This window comes from Branchiostoma lanceolatum, chromosome 8 (assembly GCF_035083965.1).
Source record: "Branchiostoma lanceolatum isolate klBraLanc5 chromosome 8, klBraLanc5.hap2, whole genome shotgun sequence".
NCBI lineage: Eukaryota > Metazoa > Chordata > Leptocardii > Amphioxiformes > Branchiostomatidae > Branchiostoma > Branchiostoma lanceolatum.
The window spans coordinates 20,401,261-20,423,963 of record NC_089729.1 but is presented as its reverse complement, the minus strand read 5'-3'; the positions used below and the strand labels follow the sequence as shown (position 1 = coordinate 20,423,963).

General features: G+C 42.8%; 1 protein-coding gene and 1 pseudogene across 1 annotated transcript; both read right to left on the bottom strand.

Annotated features, from left to right (window-relative positions):
* Window positions 1-4,898: 4,898 nt before the first annotated feature.
* Window positions 4,899-5,812, bottom strand: LOC136440422 (zinc finger protein 678-like; annotated as a pseudogene).
* Window positions 5,813-5,822: 10 nt separating this feature from the next.
* On the bottom strand, window positions 5,823-22,647 carry LOC136440421 (zinc finger protein 845-like). The gene is made up of 2 exons (XM_066436462.1): window positions 22,534-22,647; window positions 5,823-7,810 (listed from the first exon to the last, which is right to left on the bottom strand). Exon 2 carries the CDS (start codon window positions 7,788-7,790, stop codon window positions 5,823-5,825), a length of 1,968 nt encoding a protein of 655 aa, XP_066292559.1. The 5' UTR covers window positions 7,791-7,810; window positions 22,534-22,647.
* Between the last annotated feature and the right edge of the window lie 56 nt (window positions 22,648-22,703).

The following is a 22,703-nucleotide window of genomic DNA, read 5'->3' as shown; positions in this document are numbered from 1 at the left end:
TCCGATATCTCCTGTGTCTGTCGTGTCTCAAGGGCTGTCGGTGCCTGCGGACTGCCCAGCCCGCAGGCTGCGGTGGGGCGTGCCGGTCGCTCCGGCTACGGGCTTTGAGCCGGAGAGCGCAGCTTCCGATGTACCGGCCACAGCTGTGTGCCTGAGCGGCCGGGCGGATTTTCCGATGTCCGAAGGACCTGGTGCCGCTAGCCACGTCGCTCCGATGTATTGCTTTGGCTTGAAGTTGTTGGGCTGGTCGGGGTACTTCCGATTCCCGTCTTAGCGCCAAGTCTTGGCACGCGCCCTCCGATGTCTGCGCCGTCTGGCTCTGGCATGGCGCACACGTCAGTCCGTCCGTCGGCCCGTCCCTCTGCTTCCGTCCGCTCCTCCCAGTCTGGCTCGGCGAAAGGGCGCCAAGTCGAGCTCCGTCCGCGCCAAGTCGAGCCCCGTCCTTGGTGCTGAAATGGGGGGTCCCTCGCTCCTAGGAGGAGGCGTCCCGAGGTGGTCGGGCAAGTTCGGCAGGCTGCAGTTGGACTAGCCGGTCGCTCCGGGCTCAAGTTTGGAAGGCGCTCCGTTACGACCACGGACTCTTTAGCGGCACGTCGAGCTTTCCGATGTTCGTAGGACGAGGTCACTCCGATTTAGCCCGCCATCCCTTAAGTATTGGCGCCCGGCTTGCTTGTTACTGGCGTGTCTGTGTGTCTGACAGGGGTAGTGTTCAGCACCAAGGCCATATTCTGCATCAAGATCATTCGATTTTGTGTGCTGGGTGATGGGCCTTTATTATAAAAGTAGGTCCCCGGGTAAAAGTAGTCTGTATTTAGCCATTGATGGGATCTGGGTTAATTTTCTTTTCCGATTACGGATTAGTAGCGTTCGCAGTCTAGTGGACAAAAAGTTTGCGGCATTTTTTCACTTTAAGTATAAATAGGTTCAGTATGTCGGAAAATTCCCCAATCCCTTTTTTTATAAGTACAATGAACAGTGCACAGCGGTTTAATTATGGACTGCGACTCTTTCTAGTAGCTTGCTTTTCAGATAAGTAACTCCCACTAGGGCCACTGACCACTGGGAGTTACATTCCCTAGTGGGAGTTTTTTTAAGTAAAAAAATTCTGTCAAAAGTAAAAGTTGTATTGCACCTTCACGATCAATGGATCAAAAGCGTGTCCTATCACTCCTTGGCAGGTCGACTGCAAGCTTTTACCATCAAAACGCTGTCACGGGGTATGGAGCCTACCTCTGTCAGCTGGAATTTGATATTAGCAACTTGCTAGAGTGCGTCGGCTCTGTGTCCTGTATGTGTTCTGTGACTCGAGTGTGTATATTGACGCATTGGCCCAATATAGAGAAAAGTACACCATTTTACCTGGTTTTAGCCCAGCCACACTACAACATGTATGACATCGCTTTTGATTTTCTGACCCTTTAAACTGACGCTTTTCTTCGTAATAGTTCTAATGGCATTTGCCAGATGTCACTTTTGATCCATGATCATGAAGGTGCTCTAAGAGAAGCCTTTTACTTATAGCAAGTATTTATTGTGAGATTCGTACATTCAAAATACGCGTGTGTCGACAATAGCAGCACCAGTGACAAAATATACTAACATTGTACATGAGAATTTAACTTTCTTGAAGCGAATAAATTGAATTTTAGTAAGGACTGCCGGGCGTGGCCATTATTTTGATTCACGACCATTAAGATGTTATTGCAGAATACTCTGCACTTCTGAACGGAAATAATCAAACACAAAAATAAGCGACTTACCCTTAGTGCCAAACGTCATACAAATACACAGACTCATACACGAGTGTCCACTCTTAACAAATTGAAATTCAGACTAGCACGAACAGTACTTGATGTTATTCATAAATCCTTTATTCGTCCTCTCCTTGAATTTGCTGACAGTATTTGGCATTGATGTACTTTATGTGATCCCCAGCGATTAGAACGAGTCCAATACGAATGCGCGCTTGCAGTCTCAGGGGCTGTAAGAGGGTCTTCGCACTCTTCGTTACTTTCTGAATCAGGTTGGGAAAAACCTTCGGATCGTCATCACGCTCGTTCACTCTCTCATCATGTTCTACAAAATTGTCCATGGCCATACTCGCCAGTATCTTAAGGATTTGATCCCTCCTGAAGTTGCCGTTTCTACTTCTTATCATCTTCGCAACAAACTTAATCTGAGGATAGCCCTTTGCTCTACAACTCGATATCAAAAGTCTTTTATTCCTTATGCAACGCATCATTGGAACGGTCTTGATATAGCTGTTCGATCACTAAATCTTTCGTTGTTAAAAAACATCTAGTGAAATTAGTACGTCCCTCCTTCTACCCACATTTTAGTCATGGCCCCCAGTACACTTGCACCCCCCCCCCCCCCTCACACGTCTTCGCATCGGTATCTGCAATCAAACGAAAGTTTGTTTACCCGTAACTTAGCTACAAGTCCAGCCTACACCTGTGGACGTCAAAGCGAAAGCGTTGTTTTGTTCATTATCTTTTGTACTGCCCTATATACAGTCAACAAAGACTAAACCTTCACGGCAACCTACGGAACCTATTGACCCCCATACTTGATCTCGACAGTCTTTCTGATCAAGCCCTCATTCATTTGTTACTAAGGGGCTCATCCTTTGTTTCGTCTGATCACAATAATTATTGTGAAATTTTGGGCTTGACCCAGGACTATATTGTGACAAGCAAACGCTATAAAACTTAGTACGGCTGTGTTGATATATCGATTGTTTGTTTGTTTGTTACGCACATTGCTTGTTTGTATTGGACCACCCAATTGCTGTTTCGTATTGTTATTGTATATATCTATGTAAGCTGTAATTTTCATTTTCAGAGGTGATGTTTGATATTATCCACAGCTTGAGTGCATCACCTCTGTGTACTGTATATTCTTTTGTTGTTTGATTAAAAAAAAGACAAACACAAACGACAGTGTTCACATACGTATAGAACATTGATGAACTAAAAACCTGCTAGGCAACGGTGCTGAACACTATCCGCTTAAGACATATCTATTCTTGGATAGGATATTCTTGGATAGGACCTGCAAGACACACAAACAAACCTCTCATTGGTGCTGGCACAACACACAGAAATGTCCGATTCGAATCCCTTGAGGCACACAATTTTGTTGGTGTCTCTACAGCAGGGAGCTTGTCCACTGGTAGTAGTATGCGTTTAACTGCGCATGCCGTACTCTTTTCCAAATGCTAAGCAGAGAAAGCTGAGCAGTGCTGAGCAGAGAAAGCAGTATGTACCATTGTAATGTATTTGGCATGGTATGAATTCACAAAGGATTGAGCTAACGATCTACCGAGTGCAAGGCGAACATTCTACCGATGTTCGTGAGGCTTAAGTTTATATCGTTTTGTCTTTCCAATGGCCCAGTATGCTTTAAATGCTTCTCTTTGATACCACACGTATGACAAAAGTCAGAAATGGAGGCAAGTAAACCCCCGTACTATCAATGACGGCGTGGCCAGACACGTGGGAGACGTACGGAAATTTGCACTTCAGTCACTGATTAACATGATAGATAATTATTCTAGCGTCGATATAGTTTGCTTGTATTTCTAAAGGTTTGCTTCTGCACAGACAGCGCTTTTGCACAGGTTGACGCCTGACCGAACATTATAGCAGCTCTAGGGAGGATTGCTAGGTGGCGCTGATTATTATTTTTTAGATGTGCTCTAACGACGGCAGAGGGAGTTTCGCGGCCTATGGAGTCATGACGCGGAGGGAGCTACACCTCTACAACAGTACAACAAGTAAAACAGAGTATAAGCTGGAGATGCGTGACTCCCTCCGCTGCATTACTCTCTAGGCAGCAAAACTCCCTCTGTCGCCATTACTTTTTCCCTGTAAACCCCCTGTATCAGCTCATCCCCCCAATAAATAAATAAATAAACGCCGTTCCAAAAGTCTTCGAAGAAGGCTGGTTTCAGTTAAGAATATTAGGGTTTTGATCCATGAGAAGCACGCTTCCATGACGATAAATTATTGCAGTACCACTTAGGATTGATAGTCCACGCTTTTGATCCATAAGATTGAAGCCTCCATGGCGATGTATTATTGCAGTACTAGGGATGATTGCTAGGCTACGCTTTTGACTTATGAACACATGAGTGTTCTCAAATTGATACTTAAACCTTTCACAGGTTGAAACGTTGCTTAAATGTTGTTGCTGTTTTTGTTGTTTTTTTGCAGCAAGGACAAAAAAACAGCAACAACATTTAAGCAACGTTTCAACCTGTGCAAGGTTATTGCAGACGATATGTGGTAAGTTGATCCGCAGGCCTCTCTTACAAACTAGATCTGTACAACTGATAACTTAAAGATTCCTTTTTTTCTCATTTCTGCAACCAGAAGTATTCTCTATGTAGCCTGTCTGGTGCATGTATTATTCATTTATTTATTCAGATTTACCACATTTCTGGAAGGATTGACATAACAGGTGAACTATCACCTTTTCAAGATGTCAACCCAGACCAGACTGTAAGGTTTGGACCATCGCACACCGGGGCATGCCACTACTCTTTTTCGAAAGGTGTGGTGGGTTCTTTTACGTGCGCGGGGCGTGGCTTTCCCCAAACACGGGACCTCCATTTAACGTCCTATCCTAGGGACATCCCTAACCCTAGATGAGCTAGGTACTCATTTATACCTGAGTGAAGTAAGGAAAGTCGTGTTAAGAGCCTTTCCCAAGGGCACAACGGCGGGGCGTATGTTTAGACATGTCTGGGGCAGGCCGGGTTCAAACTCGGGTCCCCTTGTTTGACAGTCGGATGTTCTATCCATTACGCCACACGACACCACATTATTATGTCAAAACATGTTGTCTTACTAGTACTTCCAATATTGGCTTCCTCAAAAGATATCTGCAAACAATTGTAATTCAGACAACTTTATTGAACAAAAAAAAGCAACACTTGAACAAACTTAACAGAACACTAAATCAAACTTAACAGAACACTAAAAACAAAAATCGAACAAACTATGTAACAGAACACTAAAAACAAGAATAGCATTTTAATAACATTTCAAGATAACAATTATGTTGGGATGATAACTAAATCGCCTGCTCCACTTTTCACATCTGTAGGTTTCTCATCAGTGTCATGGGAGAGTCCGTGTTTCTTCAGAGCACCCATCTCACTGAACTGCCTGCTGCACTTTTCACACCGGGAGAGTTTCTCCCGTGTGATTCCGCATGTGTCTCTTCAGATTACTCAGCCTACTGAACTGCCTGTTGCACTCCTCACACTTATAGGGTTTCTCACCAGTGTGAATTTGCATGTGTTTCTTCAGTTTACTCAGCCTACTGAACTGTTTGCTGCACTCCTCACACCTGTAGGTTTCTCACTAGTGTGAATTTGGATGTGTTTCTTCAGATTTCTCAGCCTACTGAACTGTTTGCTGCACTCCTCACACCTGTACGGTTTCTCTCCAGTGTGCGTCCGCACGTGAGACTTAAGATCACCCAGCTCACTGAATTGCCTGTTGCACTCCTCACACCTATAGGGTTTCTCACCAGTATGAGTCCGCAACAAGGAACAAAACTGCATTGATGAATGACTTGAACGAAATATATATGTAACTGGACTGGGTTAAGTTTAAAAAACGAACAAAACTAGATTTATGTATAGGCTTAATGAAATGCTACATCAACAAAAACAAATTTTACTTATGACTTTGCATGTGTATTATTAGAGTAGGTTGAGCACTAAACTGCCTAATGCACGCCTAACGCCTGTACGGTTTCTCTCCAGTGTGAGTCCGCACGTGAGACTTAAGATCACCCAGCTCACTGAACTACCTGTTGCACTCCTCACACTTGTTGGGTTTCTCTCCAGTGTGAATTCGCATGTGTCTCTTCAGATTACTCAGTCTACTGAACTGTTTGCGGCACTCCTCACACCTGTAGGGTTTCTCACCAGTGTGAATCCGCATGTGTTTCGTCAGACTACTCAGCCTACTGAACTGTTTGCTGCACTCCTCACACCTGTAGGGTTTCTCACCAGTGTGAATCCGCATGTGTTCCGTCAGACTACTCAGCCTACTGAACTGTTTGCTGCACTCCTCACACCTGTAGGGTTTCTCACCAGTGTGAATCCGCATGTGTTCCGTCAGACTACCCATCTCGCTGAACTGCCTGCTGCACTCCTCACACTTGTAGGGTTTCTCACCAGTGTGAATACGCATGTGTTCCTTCAGATAACCTAGCCTACTGAACTGTTTGCTGCACTCGTCACACCGGTAGGGTTTCTCACCAGTGTGAATACGTATGTGATTAGTTAGAGAACCCAGCTCACTGAATTGCCTGCTGCACTCCTCACACTTGTAAGGTTTTTCCCCAGTGTGAGTCCGTATGTGAGCCTTCAGGTGACTGGACTGCCTGAACTGTTTGCTGCATTCTACACACCTGTAGGGTCTCTCCCCTGTGTGGGTACGCTCGTGTATCTTCAGCTCCTGCGGCGTACTGAAATGCCTCCTGCACTCCTCACACCTGTAGGGTCTCTCCCCTGTCTGACTCTGCATGTGTATCTTCAGAGCACCCTGCTTACTGAACTGCTTGCTGCACTCTTCACACTTGTATGGTTTTTCCCCAGTGTGAGTCCGTATGTGAGCCTTTAGGTGACTGGACTGCCTGAACTGCCTGCTGCATTCCACACATCTGTAGGGTCTCTCCCCTGTGTGACACCGCATGTGTATCTTCAGAGCACCCTGCTTACTGAACTGCTTGCTGCACTCCTCACACTTGTAGGGTTTCTCACCAGTGTGAATCCGCATGTGTTTCTTCAGACTACTCAGCTCGCTGAACTGCCTGCTGCACTCCTCACACTTGTAGGGTTTCTCACCAGTGTGAATACGTACATGTTTAATCAGATGACCCAGCTCACTGAATTGCCTGCTGCACTCCTCACACTTGTAGGGTTTCTCACCAGTGTGAATCCGCATGTGTTTCTTCAGACTACCCAGCCCGCTAAACTGCCTGCTGCACTCCTCACACTTGTAGGGTTTCTCACCAGTGTGAATACGCATGTGTTTCTTCAGATTACTCAGCCTACTGAATTGCTTGCTGCACTCCTCACACTGGTAGGGTTTCTCACCAGTGTGAATACGTATGTGATTAGTTAGAGAACCCAGCTCACTGAATTGCCTGCTGCACTCCTCACACTTGTATGGTTTTTCCCCAGTGTGAGTCCGTATGTGAGCCTTCAGGTGACTGGACTGCTTGAACTGTTTGGTGCATTCTACACACCTGTAGGGTCTCTCCCCTGTGTGGGTACGCTCGTGTATCTTCAGCTCCTGCGGCGTACTGAAATGCCTCCTGCACTCCTCACACCTGTAGGGTCTCTCCCCTGTGTGACTCTGCATGTGTATCTTCAGAGCACCCTGCTTACTGAACTGCCTCCTGCACTCCTCACATCTGTAGGGTCTCTCCCCTGTGTGACTCTGCATGTGTATCTTCAGAGCACCCTGCTTACTGAACTGCTTGCTGCACTCTTCACACTTGTATGGTTTTTCCCCAGTGTGAGTCCGTATGTGAGCCTTTAGGTGACTGGACTGCCTGAACTGCCTGCTGCATTCCACACATCTGTAGGGTCTCTCCCCTGTGTGACTCCGCATGTGTATCTTCAGAGCACCCTGCTTACTGAACTGCTTGCTGCACTCCTCACACTTGTACAGTTTCTTTCCTCTGTTAGATGGCACAGAAGTCGTCTTCTTTGCCTTTCTCCTGACGTCATCCAAACTCTGCACTCTGCCTGCTGATGCCATCCTTATATCTGGTGCAACTTCTGTAGAGACAAAATGAACAATCTTTAAAGCAAGATTCGCTAAATGATAACTAATAATTTGCTTTTTTTTCAATCTTCAGTTCTAAATATGGTCGTCATTCTAACTGAATTTAGGTATCTGCTGACAAAAAGGGACTGACATTATGATGAAACCTCCCTAAACCATTCATGAAGTGGATCTACAAATGAGCATCAGTTACTGAATCTCCCCATAAATTAAAAAACATTCCATATTGAACACAATATGGTGAAAAGTCTGCATGTTATCCACCCAGAGGCGGGCCGAGGGGGCAGAAAAACCTGTCCAATCCGGACAGCAGAAAAACCTGTCCAGTTTGAAAAGATGATGGCTATGGGGTCAGTATACTCTCACCTCTCAAATAGAAGTACCCCCTAGAATAGAAGTACCCCCGGACAAATCTTTAAAATCTAATATAAGTTGAAGTACCCCCTGAAATAAGTTCTTAACGGACTTGGTAACTTTAATGGCCAGAATATCCTAGTACTACTGTAAAATTCCTATTTACGTACGCAACCCTCCTAACATGCACCCCCCCCCGATTTAAAGACGCCGTGGACCTGATTCAGTGAGTTGAAGCATTCAGGGGAAAAACCCTCCTAACGTACGCACCCCCTCTCCAGCATTTCGGTGGATAGCTAAGAAGTTGACATGATCATCCTTCCGATGATGATTACCGACATGCATGGTCTGTAAAACCTGTGAACTGGAGTCAATACTCGAATAAATTGGGGCATTTCGCTACAATGCTACAAAGGATCGATGTTTTGGGTGGATTATCCGCTGCCTTACAGACGTTTGAAAATCCAATTTTCTTGTAAACAACACCAACTTCCTGGATGTTTACATCATGAATAGGTCAGAAAATAAGTTTAGCAGCGAATGTTCACGAAATGACGAAAATCTTACCGCACATGGTCGCCGCAAGATTCGGGAACCTTCTTTCAAAATTGCCAAAGCCGCAGAAAAACTTCGTTATATGTACAGGTACATGGGTTTACTCTCACCTCTCAAATAGAAGTACCCCCTAGAATAGAAGTACCCCCCAGACAAATCCTCAAAATCTAATATAAGTACCCTCTGAAATAAAAGTACCCCCCAGAAAATTTTAAAAATCGACAGTCGAGGCTAGGTAAACTGTCCATACATGTACATCTGTCCGAGAGAAATAAGATGATACGTAAGCAGGTAGGTTATAACTTATATGATCTATTCAATTTATGCCTCAGGACCATACCAATTAAGTATATGTATATAGATATTGAACAAAATTACTGTACATAGGTTGTTCAAATCATGATGATCTTCCTCGCCTCTTCGTAAAATATAATGAAAAATTGGGCATAGGTTCCCCGGTGCCCCAGTGCTTTCAAATTCAACAAGTGAAAATGTACATGATACATGCATTCTCTACTTGGAACTTGAAGCAAGTGATCAAAGAAAATTGTTAATATCATTTTACTGACAATCAGTGACATATAAAAAAATCATCAGATAGCTACAGTACTTAAATGTACCTGATCCTATTTTCTAAAGACATCCCCCCCCCCCAACAAAACAACACAATATGAACACAGTCCTTCCACAAAAAAAATGTCTTTAAACTTTTGCTCCATAGCGTCCAAAACAAAGTTAGGCCGGTAAAGCCCACAATATTGAAAGAGATCGACTGTAAAAGTAGCTCAACGTCACAGACCGCACATACTAAGAAGTTACCATTACGTGTTGACACTAGAAACCCGCGATTGACCGCTACATTGGGAAAATCTTACCATTATTTAACAAAAAGGAACCCTCTAAAAATAGATATGGCCTTCTGTGTCTATCACTGCCCCAAAATATAATATTTCCATGCGTTTACGGTATCATTGTAAAGATCGGTATCCGCGCTACCCAATATGCTGCTAGTTTTACTTTCGCCATGCCTGATAGTGGCAGATAGTGGCGGCCATGTTTCGCGATTTCGCGCTGTTGTTTACCAAATCATATCGGACATATTTCTGCTGTTTTAGCGATTTTGTGGCCTCAAAACACATATCACAAGGGAAGTTAAGTTATGATTGTTGTTTTAACATGTTACATGTCTTCTGCGAACAATTTATTCTTCCGCCGTGCTGCCGATACTATACGGATAGTGGTCAGGAAATATTATCATTCCCCGTGCAGGCGTGCTCTCTACCTCACACGTTTTTTGATCAACGTGTTTTGGTTTACGATGTAAACAGAGACTGTCAAAGTTATATTTATTGATATGAAAGTTGTATTTTGAAATGTCAGTGTGGCGTCTTATTTTCCCGTTTACTTTGTAGAGTCATAGCGATATCGACCGATTTGTTACGAGTGCCACCAGGATAATTTCACAAGGCCGTCAAAGGCAAAGCGGCGAGAAGATCAACGCCGGTAGGCCGAAAAATAGCGAATTACGAGCAAAAATACCGGGGAAATATGGGCAGAAAAACCTTAACTGAAGATTTTTGAGGGATTCCTGGTTAGCAAAGCCTCCATTTTTCCAAAAAATGATAAACGTACCATCTAAAATAAGAAAGTACCGGGCGGACTTTGAGGCGAAAAAAATAAACGTACGTTTATTTGAGAGGTGAGTTAGAGAGTAGGTACAGGTCCGGACCCGAACCTGTACCTAAACTACTTGTTCAGAAATGGTAGATTTTCAATAAGGACAAAAGCATGTTTTAACTGGCAACAACACAATTTAATTGTGCTAGGTATTATTTTTATGAAAACACAGATGAAAATTTGACTCAAGCATTGCAAATGTGTTTTATGTGCTGGAGTATAGTGAAGTGAAGTGAACTTTATTGCTCAACAATCGTACATGGTACAATGTATGGCATGAAATCAACAATACTACAAGGCTAATCTATCCTACAATTCTAAGTACAAAATATTTTCGAAACCAGTGTATTTGTTACAATATATAATCATGTATGGGTAATTCTGTCTCGCTTTTCGAATGATTTATGGAGAAATTGACCTATGTACATGGATATAGGAGTCGGACATGACAACAGTACATAGAAAATATCGCTCTGTGTACCAGATGGCAGATAGGGTGAAGTTTGTTTTAGTAATAATAGTCTGTAAAAGCATATCTCTCTCTTTGCTATAAGTTGGACAATTCATTACAAAGTGGAATTCATCTTCAACACTTCCATTACATGTCTAGTTGCGGATTTAGTGCACTGCCACGGTAATTTTATCTGTCAAAGTGGCCATACCCTGAGTCAGACTTGACCTGGTTAGTACCGGTCCAGTACCGGTCCAGCAGGGTTCAGGTATTTTGGACCTGTACCTTATTGATTATACCAGGTACTGTATCGGTACAGTGTACAGGTACACAGCTCTATTAACATCGAAACAAAAAGTGTTATTATTGAAATACTTTAAATGCATTTAAGTTCACCTGGTTTTTATTTCAAGAGATGGGGGAAATGGAGTGTTCACGGTGGATTCGTGCTTAAAGAGTTCACTCAAAAACCGTGAACTCAAAATCACCGAGAACATTTCTGCATATTTTTACAGTAACCTTCAGAGCGCCCCATTTCAGACCCTCGTTGTTTAAGTTATCCTCAGCATTCCTCATCGTGTCCGAGGGTCTCCTCCCCATTCGGTGCGGAAAAACAGCAAAATTACAAACAAACAATTGTATAAGTTCCTCCTCCAAGTTATTCAAACAGCCACAGACGATAGAAACGTAGTTTGATGTTTACGAGTTAACGGGACCCCCTCAAGGCCCCTCCAGCTACAATTTTCATCACAAAAAAAATCGCTTTTCAATCATACCTATGCAAAAGTACCGAAGTACCAGGTTACTCGGTGTCCAGCACTGAAGGTGCCTTCATCACTAGATTTCCAGTGATGAAGTTTTGTCCACATTTTGCCAAACGTGGTTTGATACATTTGTCGACTAAGACATGCTGTTCAAACTTGCCAAAATAACACCGCTGCATTTCAACCTTTTATGACGAATATGCTGTTTTCAATTCGCGTGCAAGGGAAATTTTGTGTGACTTCTTAGCACGAAATTTGGTGGTTGCCTGTGTCTATCTCGAGCTGAATAAACTACAGTAGATTTCTTAGATCCACATTAATATTGTTACAACCAGATTTAGCTAAAAGCAGAAGACCTTTAGAAATCACCCATAGAATACCGTATTTTCTTGATTAAAGTACGCACCCCCGATTCGAGCAAAGTTCTGGGCAAATTTGTGGTCCTGAAACGTAAAATGCAAAACCCCGAATAAAATACGCACCCCTTCTCCGGACCAACACCACAGTTGAAATGTCCCGACCAGTTTATGTCTTGACGGCAGTTCCTACCGCAAATTACTGTTTTAAAATAGATTTAAGTCGTTTATTTAACAGGCCATGAGATACGCATTAAGTTTTGTGAGACGTCCAGCAATCCGGTGGGCGGAGAAACAATGCCCCGCTTTTCCAATGTTCAAAACGCACATGCTGCATACCCGGCTTCTTTACATTTTGTAACATGTTGTCCACTTGAGCTGCTACTCAGTGCTCGCATTCCCCACTCCGTGAAGGTCACAATTATTTTACGGTTGCGAGGCCGGCGTGTTTTCTCAATACAAAGCACATTGGAAACGATTGATGTATTACGTGGGACCGCGCATGTTTTGTAAAAGTAAAGAGAAGCCGCTTTTCAGTCCGACACGCCAAACATTAGCAGGTGCCCTAGCCGCGCTGCGGGGACACTCAGTAAACTGTATAAAGAGCAGCGAGCGGCTAGTTCCGGACGGCTTATGTTTACCTGCTGACATTGACATGTAGGAATACTACGATCACGCACATGATTCAAGCCTAGCCCGGCCATCTTAATATAGTAAATTTATGAAAATGTCACACCTAACATAATTATAATATATGTAAAGATACCTACATTTTTAAGTGCACTTTATGTTGTTCGTAAAGATGTCTGTCGTAAAGATAAACTTTTAGCTACATGGCAGTACTAGTTATACCCCTTAAATGCAGCAGTACTTAATTTGGTTGAAATGTTTAAGTTTCATTTACGAATGCCATTTTAAGCATGCTTGAATATCCGATTTGGTGCAGTGAATCATGTAGAATTGAATATATCCCATTCCTTATATATGTCAAAGTATGGTGACATATACAACATTGTGCCATGTACAATTGTCGAGCAATAAAGTTCATCAAAATGACTGTTTTTTTTTTTTTAATCATTTATTTTGATCCTTGGTGCACACAGCGGTATATCTTAATTTCTGTGGGTTTGTGCGGCCTCTGCTTGAATACAATGCCCAGGCTGGCATCCCAGCCTCTCTACTGCGTAGTACGTACAAGTCAATAGAATCAGTGAAAAAGATAGCGTAAACTAGGTCAGAATAATGTAAACTATGACTTAGGGTTAGACCAACCAGCGTTCGAAATACCCGTCTGCAATCTGCAAATTGCATAAAGATTTTCAAGATTGCAGAAGAAAAATTAAACAATCTGCAATTTTGCAGAAGAAAAAAATCAGACTCCGGATTCAATGGCTCTCAATTCAGGACATTATATAGACTTACTAGTACTAAGCAAACTAGCGGCGCTGTAAATAAACTGTAGCCCACAGTGCCGCGCGAGATGGCGGCGTTTCGGTGCGTTCCGCTTGCCTGGTGCTATTTGAGGTCAGTTGGGGGGGGGGGGGGTAGGTCTGTTTTCGACACTTTCCGTGACAACTTTGGGGACAAATCGTGTGAGAAAATGTCAAATTCATGCATTTCCGTCAACCCTCGCTAATCTCGATCTCGATCACGATCTCGGGGTCGGCAAAACAATTCCCAGATGTTTCCAGCGTAAACATGTATGTTGCAAGCTGCGATTTCTTCAGAGCCGGAACTCGGGGCATGGGCGCAATGACAGAAGGAACGAAACGGTGGCCACTACATTAGCCCGTGGTCCTTGAAGCCCAGATGGCGGCGATGAAGTTGAGAACTACTCGGATAGATATTGAGCACCGCCTTGTGTGGAAAACTGGCGGAACATTTTCTCCTGTGCCGACACAGTGGGGAGGGGGCCACCCACGTGAAAAACTAACATAGCAGGGCCGTCTCTGGAGTCTCCCTGAATGTCCGAAGTCTGAGTCCGATTTTGAAACCGATAGCAATGTTTCAGATTTATACAAAAACGACACAGAGGCCAAGGTTTGCGTACAGGCGTTTCATTTTGAATTTTACATTTTTTTTCTCCGTTTTTGTCATGTTTTCTGTGGGGCGTGGCTGTGTCACAGGTCGTGAGATCTTATTTATTAATCATAATAAGCAACAGAACACGTATTTCTCGCGAGGATATAATTCCATTGTCCTCCTTATCAGGCAGGCTGTTGAATTTGTTTTTATTTTGATACACATAATGAAATGATCAATGAATATTTGATTTGATTGATATTGAATAAATATACTTTTGCTGTTGCAATTTCCGCTATTTATTTGAATATTTTTCACACACATGCATGTTATTCCTCTTTAAAACTCTGCTAATGATAATCAAAGAAAGAGGGAGAGAATAAAGAATTACAGCAATGTTGCAAAGCTATAGATATAATGTACGTAAGTAGGCATTATTAAGTTGAGAAGGTTGTAGTATGGAGGCACGTGTATTTGCAGAAAATATTTTCAAATTGCAGAAAAAAATTTTGACATTCTGCAATATTGCAGAAGACTGAAAAAAAGTATTTCTACCACTGCCAACTGTCTCTGATCACCCTGCACCAAAGACGTATCCAGCTCTGTAGAAAATTTGCACTATCTGTATCAGTCTCACCCACTTAGGCCACACCATCTTAATTTTATGGATGACGTCCACGCGCGCGCATTGATTTTCGCCCGTTCTATATTAAAGTTAGAATTTAGTGTCAGTATTTAGACTAGATAAGTCGATTGTCTGCCCTGTCCGTCTTTTCATGTTACATGTACCTGCAATTAGCCTACGGCTTGTGCCGGCTTGTCATCTACTCGTAAAACTTGTTCCGTACCACCACAAAATACGTCAGGAGGATGTTACGTTTGCACTGCTCAAGGAGGTTTATCCTTCTTGCACTGTTGTACGAGAGACCCGTGGTGGCCAGTGAGCATCGCCCGATTTCAAAGACGTCCTATTCAGAGTGGCTCTCACACATGTTTTTTGCAACGATGAGAGACATGAGAGAGGGGTTTAGGCATTGGTATAGAGGTCTCACAGCGAGATTTATAAGTATGAACCATGGAATGCTCAATGTCATGTTTGTTGAAACTGCCTTTATGAGTATTCTTATCACAGTTATAATCATCCACTGCCTTTGGAGTCAAATACCATCTAATACTAGTGTACATCTTTAATCGTCAATATATTAAACATCGATCACTTGAGCTGAGTCTGCTAAGATGAACAAGGCAATCTACATGTACAGTCAAACCTGCCCAAGGCGACCAGGTCGCCATGAAGAGGATTCTACTCACATGTTTCCAGGTCGAGGTTTTCAAACACAGTACGTAAATGGATGGAAAATTATGTGAATTTAGACAGCATGACCCCCACCAGGTTCAATTCTGATTGACAGGAAGATCCTAAAAAAATTGGTTATCGATGTAATAATTGTATACCGCTAAGTTACATCGTGTACAAATTTTCGTCATAATTTTTACTACAAAACAATGGTTGCCTCGATGATCTCGCAGCGCCCTCCCGCATTCACATGTTACATTAAATAGTACACACACACACGCACATCATCGAAGTTTTAACGACTAAGACAGATCCCTAGAAAACGCCTGCTGGTCCCAGCCTTTTTTGGGGCGCCGACCGCTGGATGAAAAGGTCAAAAAGTTTTCGATCTGACAACTAAAGATGAAAACGGAACGGTGATTTCGTCGCGCCGCGCCGCCAAGCTCTGTGCGACCGCATCGAAAGGTAAGTCAGTGCAGCAGAACGCACAGTTTGTGAGATTCATGGGAATAAAAAGAAAATAAGAATTTTAATTTTCACCAATAACTAGAGTATTCGTAAATGTTCATACACAAAAGCATCGTGTTTTAGAAAAGTCAGCGCTACGCCAAATCTGGGCCGCCCCAAATCCAAGATGGCGTCGGGACCAAGGAACAACATTTCTCGCCCGATGTTTTGCCCACCGCGAAGTCATTTTTCGGCGAGTTTTGCAAGACATAGACACATTTTTGTTGAAAATACAAGAAATAGATAATAATTTCTGTGAAATCTGCCTTTTGACACCATGCACTACGTATTCGTTTTTAAAATTGAGTTTAAACGGAACTGAGTTTGCGTTAAACTATAAGATTACGATAGGCACAACAACATCACAAACATTTGTCTTTACAATGTTTATAGGGGGAACGTTTTATCAAAACACTTCATGGAGGAATCGATGCTATAACATTGCTATTCCATATATTTTTGTCCTTATTTTTATCCTTTACAGTCTTGAAAACATTTCCTTGAAATCCGACAGCAAAATGATCTGATGTCACCACACGCTTAAAAATTAGGCGGCCGCCATGGGCAGGGATTGTGCTCGTGCGGTCCCAATTCGTGGCGGTCGCGGTCGCGTTGGACGGGTGGTCGCCTTGGGCAGGCAGCTTAATGCTTGTGCCTATGGGGAAAATTTTCGGGACCGAGAAAAAGCGGTCGCCATGGCCAGGTGGTCGCGTTGAAAAGGTGGTCGCCTAGGCAGGTTTGACTGTACCTCCTACAAATAAAGACTTGCTATTTGCTTGATAGATCTACACTACATGTTATGTGGTTCAATCACAATACCAGCTTTGTACTTGTGTAAATTGTAGTCCTGTGGTTTAGCAGAATTATTTGCTGGATTTTTCTTTATTTTCGCTCGCACACATTTGTTTTGGGGTCTCCAGAGGATGTCATCAATAGAATTAAGATAGTGTGGCCTTATGCTAGCTGGTTACTCCCTAGACTTGAGGATATATATACTCTCACCTCTCAAATAAACGTACCGGTACATGTTGTTTTTTTTTGCAAAATCGCCCAGTACTTTCTTATTTTAGACGGTACGTTTATTATTTTCTTTGAAAATGGGTGCTTTGCTATCCAGGGTCCCTGTAAAATTCAAAGTTAAGATTTGTCTTCCCATATTTCCCCGGTATTTTTGCTTGTAATTTGCTATTTTTCTGCCTAGCGGCGTTGATTTCCTCGCCACTTTGACAGCCTTTGTGAAACCCTGGCAGCATTTGTAATACAGTAGAATCCGCTTAACTGCACCACCCATTTGTCAGCGTTTTTGGTGCAATTATCCGGCTGGTGCAATTATGCGAAATGCCCAGCTGGACCGCACCACCATGGGCAAGGGGGTGTATTGTTAGTCAGAAACACTAGCACAAAGAAAACAGACGACATTATTCAGTTATTAACTTTATTTATTGACCCTTTGCTGAAAATAAGGAAATGACTACAAATTAAACCTGTTTTAAAAGATTTTGCATTTTTCCATGCGATCTACCGCATTACAACACACGTAATGTTACAGGGGAAGCGTCCTGAAACATCGTCATGCCACTCATGGGATAACAGTTTCTGTGTTACATTACTTAGGGTGCAGTTGTCAATTTACGTAAATCATGTACCGCCATGAAACTAGGAATTGAAACTTAAACTTGGTTACTGATTACGGGTGACCCGCCCGGGACCTCCCATACGATTCCTATAAACGTAACTGTCAATGGAGACCGCCTTCTTTTGTTACTCAGAACAGTTTTAAACATATTGGCGGTATTGCGCCTTTAAACCGGCAGGTATCGGCTCATCTGTACTGCGTTTGCCGATTTAAGCGCACCTTTTCAGTTAACTTGTCGAGGATTTTTGAAAAAAATGGTGCAGTTATCCGGCATTGGTGACCATGCGCGGTGCAGATATGCGGAGTCACTAACAATGCAGTGAATGGGAACCGGTTTGGGATTTAGGGATTCGGTGCAATTAAATGGAAGGTGCGTTTATCCGAGGTGCAATTAAGTGGCTTCGTCTGTATATCGGTTGATATTGCTATGATGCTACAAAGTAAACAGGTAAATAAGACGCAACATTGACATTTCAAAATACAATTTTCATATCAAAAACTTTGACAGACTCTAATACAATGCTAAACTTTCTTCCAACACTAAGGAATTGACGGATCAAATTTTCGACGACCACTGTCGCCTTCTTCAGGGTCAATAATGAAGAAGGCGACAGTGGTTGTCGAAAAAATCGATCCGTCAATACCTTAGTGTTGGAAGAGAGTTTAGCATTGTATTATGATTACTACCAACACAGATGAGCTTTCATTATAATCTTTGACAGTCTCTGTGTACATCCTAAACGAAAGCACGCTGATCAAAAAACATGTGTGCAAGAGTACAGTGCACAAGGAATAATTCCTGACCACAATCTGCAGCGCGGTGGAAGAATGATTTGCTCACAGAAGTCATGTCAAATGTAAAAACAACAATTATAACTTAACTTCCCTTGTGATATGTGTTCTGAGGCAGCAAAATCTCTAAAACGCCTTAACGGTAGAAATATATCGGCAGATGTAGGTGAACAGCAGCTCGAAACATCAAAAAAATGGCCGTCACTACCGTATTTTCTCGATTAATGTACGCACTTTTGAAACTTTTCAAAATCCAAAAAGTATTTTAGGATATCGCCAAAGCGGGGGTGCGTACTTTGTTTGACTTTGAAGTCACTGTCCCGACAAATTGGAAAAGAAGCTGACACTTCCCAGATCACGGACAAGGGGACCGCCGAATAGCACCAATTCGTCCATATAACGTTTAGATAAGAATGTTGACGTGAGAGAACAAAGTTGAACTTCAATAAACGACAGTGTTTTGTATGTGCATCATTTATATTAACACGAAAAATAGATACTTACGGTACTAGTACACAAGAAATCTGACATACTGAGCACCCGGCGCCCGGATCAAGTCATGCCGCCGTCATGGTTCGGAACCGTTGCCAGCCCAGTGCCCAAGGAACCCCGGAGATGAACACCGGCACCGTAAGTACACTATATAAATATGACATCCGTAAGACATGCATGCGTTTATTTTGTGATTTTCGAAGAAGAAATACAAATCCCAATCCCTGGTGACGATTTGTTGTTATGAGTTACGTTTCCCTTCCGGTAACTTCGGCGGCAAACTTTTCGATAAAAAAGCACCCTCTGTCATTTTCAAAGCAGACTATTTGACAGAGGACTCCTTTCTTTTAACGCTGACCCGTTAAATTCTGTGTATGCGCCGATATAAACGTCATAATACGCATAATTTGGGCAGGTATATCAAAGGTCGGACGTGGAAATGCAACCTGTCTCGCCTCCGCCATTTGGCGCTAAAAATTTAGCAGCAGCCAATAGGAGACGCGTAATGCGATTGCGTCATGCAATATTTGCATATAGTATTACACAATCCAACCGGGGCAAGCGTGTCTGGGCAGCGAAGGGCCCGGCAGGAAAACATAATTTGCGGTTCCAGTTTTCGGTTGGATGTAACGCAGTATTTCACAGAGAAATACCGGGACTTGAACTTATCTAATAGTTTTTGGGTCTTACACGAACATTATATTTTTTTATAAGAAAGTAGGCTGCCCAAATATATAAGTAGGAGACAATTTTCGCCATTATATCGCTTCTTCTCTGATGGTTGTCTGCCTTGCCGGATCGGCTTGCTAGCATTGTCTTTTCCGATTGAAAACTATATTTTGTGGCGTTCTTCGGATTTTATATCAAGAAGTAACTATATATTGCCAGTATCGGGATTTTATATCAGTTTTCTGATCACATCATTCTTACCCAGTGTTGTGAATATGATCGCCGATTCCTCCGATGATTTGCAAATCTGTACATCGCGGCCGGCGCTATATGAACCGAGCAGGGTTTGTTAACCATGAAGTTCAACGTGCTTCATAAAGAAGGAAACATTAAAAGTTCCTGCTAGAAAACGAGTAACTACACTTATTAAACATATTTTTTTAACAATTATTTTGGTTAGAACTGCCTTCTGGACATGTACTTGTTGGGACATTTCAACTGTGACGTACTTTATTCAGGTTTTCTCATTTAACGTTTCAAAGCCGCAAATTTGCCTGGAACTTTGCCCGAATCAGGGGAGCGTACTTTAATTAGGGTGCGTACTTTAATCGAGAAAATATGGTAGTATTTGCCACTATCAGGCATATGGTGACAGTAAAACTAGCTGCATATTGCATAGTGCTGATTCTAATCTTTAAAATGGTACCGTAAACACATGAAAATATTTTCTTTTGGGGCAACGATAGATACAGAAGGCTATTTCTATTTTCAGAGGGTTCATATCTTAAAATAACCAGAGATTTTCCCAACTAAGCGGTTAATCGCGGGTTTCTAGTGTCAACATGCAATACGTAAGTTTTTAGTATGTGCTGCACAGTGTGGTCTGTGACGTTGAGCCTCTTTTACAGTCGAGCTCTGTTCAATATTGTGGGCTCTACCACGGGAACTCTACCACGGGAACTCATAGAACCGGTGCAATGGCCTAGTGGGTAGAGTGTCCGCCTTGCATGCGGTAGGTCGTGAGTTCGAACCCCGGCCGGGTCATACCAAAGACTAAAAAAATGGTACATACTGCTTTCTCTGCTTAGCACTCAGCATTTGGGAAAGGGTATGGAAGTTAAACACACTTCACTACCAGTGGACTAGCCCCCTGCTGTAGTGACTTGCACAAAAGTTGTGTGGCCCAGGGCTACAGAAATGGAGATGGGCGCCGCCTTATGCACCTTCGGTGCGGGGAGTACTTTAACTTTTTTTTAACTTTAACCACGGGAACTCGAAATCCTAGCGTCTCACAAAAACTTCTTTTCAACGCTATGGAGCAAAAGTTTATAGACAAAACCCTTTTTTGCGGAGGGGTATATTCATATTTGTTTTTTGGGGTGATGTCTTTAGAAAATATGATCAGGTACATTAAGTTGCTATCTGATGATAATTGTTACCGGTATGTCACTGACTGTAAGTAATCATAAATGATATACATGTACAACAATGTTCTTCGATCACTAGCTTCAAGTTCCAAATAGAAAATGCACGTGTCTATTCTAGGGGGTACTTCTATTTGAGAGGTGAGAGTATGCCAGTAGAGCACTGAGGTTCAAAGTCAAAATCTCTCAATTCGGATGCAGAACCTCTACTGGTTTAGGAACATCACAATGCTGTTTCTTGTCCAGTTACTGAAGAACTGAGCTCGTAAATGCTTGTCTGTACATTAGAGATTTTGTAACTGTAAATCATGCCTTGATTAGCGCTTTTCTAGCTGCAATAGCATATTAAAATTATTATCATTGTGTGAGTTTATGGTGATTTTATTACTGAAATAAACCAGTAACAGACATTCATTCATTTATTCTGCTTTCACCACACTCTCAGTCTTTGCCCAGTGACTTGGGAGCGGCATACCTGAGTGTTAAAACTGCACTCAGCTGGGCAGCCAGGAATTTCCAACCCTGCTTCTTGTCAGAGCTGTTGTCAGAGCTATCTACCATACAATAATCATGACCATAGCTCAATGTCCAGAACATGAGATATCAAAATCCAAAGTTCTGCTGGAGTACTATGGAAAGTTGCCAGGTGGCCCTTATTATAATCATTTTCTTCGATAGGACACATACCATAAGAAAATTTTGCGTAATTCGTAAAATATCACTCCCCCACCCCCCCACCCCCCATGCAGGGGTATGCCTAAACACCTCACCAGACCTCACCCAACCTCATCCGAGTCTAAGTAAAATGCAGTGCATACGGGGCAAGAACATTATTTGACGTTCTGGATACGTTAAATATGCAATTATGAATGCAAAACAAGCAGAAAACTCCAAGTATTTACCAGTTTTTATAAGTTACTCCGCTCTAACGGGTGCCGCGAAACCCCCATATGGTGCGTATTTGGGTTGAAAACAATGGCGAAACCCCGCGGAAAATAGATCAACTTTGACTCGAAAAATCTCGTTTCTGACAAAAGTCTGATTCCTCTGAAGCACTGTAGGAGATTGGTGAACTTCTCACGATACCGGAGACACATTTATATGCTTGATCTGACCTATTTTGACTGCACTATTGACTTTTTCCGTGACCATGATACTTAAAACGGCACGTATCACCCTTCTATCTTGGAAACGAGCGGAGTAACTACTAGTAACAAAAACTGGTAAATACTAGAGTTTGCTGCTTGTTTTGCATTCATGATTGCATATTTAACTTATCCAGAACGTCAAATAATGTCCCTGCCCCTTGTACACTGCCTTTTAGACTCGGATGAGGTCGGGTGAGGTCGGGTGAGGTGTTTAGGCATATACCGCCCATGCAGGCCCTCTTTCAACACTCCCCGTTAATTATACAGTCCCCTCCCCAATTTCTGTGCCACACATGGCCTGACAGTGACCGTGACACAGTGAGCTAGCCCCACCCACCCCCTATACTTGACCTACTAACAGCAGCAGTTGTTGTAAGATAAAGCGGAACGTTGTGGACTAAGGATAACAAACAAGGTTTGTTATAAAAGCTGATCAAGAATGGTGACATTTTTGCGCACATGGTCGTCATTTGGGACAGCTTTCAAAACCCTCCAGCATCAACAGCCGCAAAAATTCCTATCCCATCTGTTCTACCGTTACACAACAGATAATGAAAACAGCTGAGTGTTACCTGTGGGAACAAAGTCGACTCCTGAAGCACATGGAAAGTATACCTGGAAAGATGACAGCTCAAACGACCTCCTTGCTCAAATCTACCCAGAAAAATGTCCTGCTGTCGCCGAACCGCAGTGATTTCCCATGATCCTCTGCTAACTCCCGAAGTTGTGGCGAAACTAAACT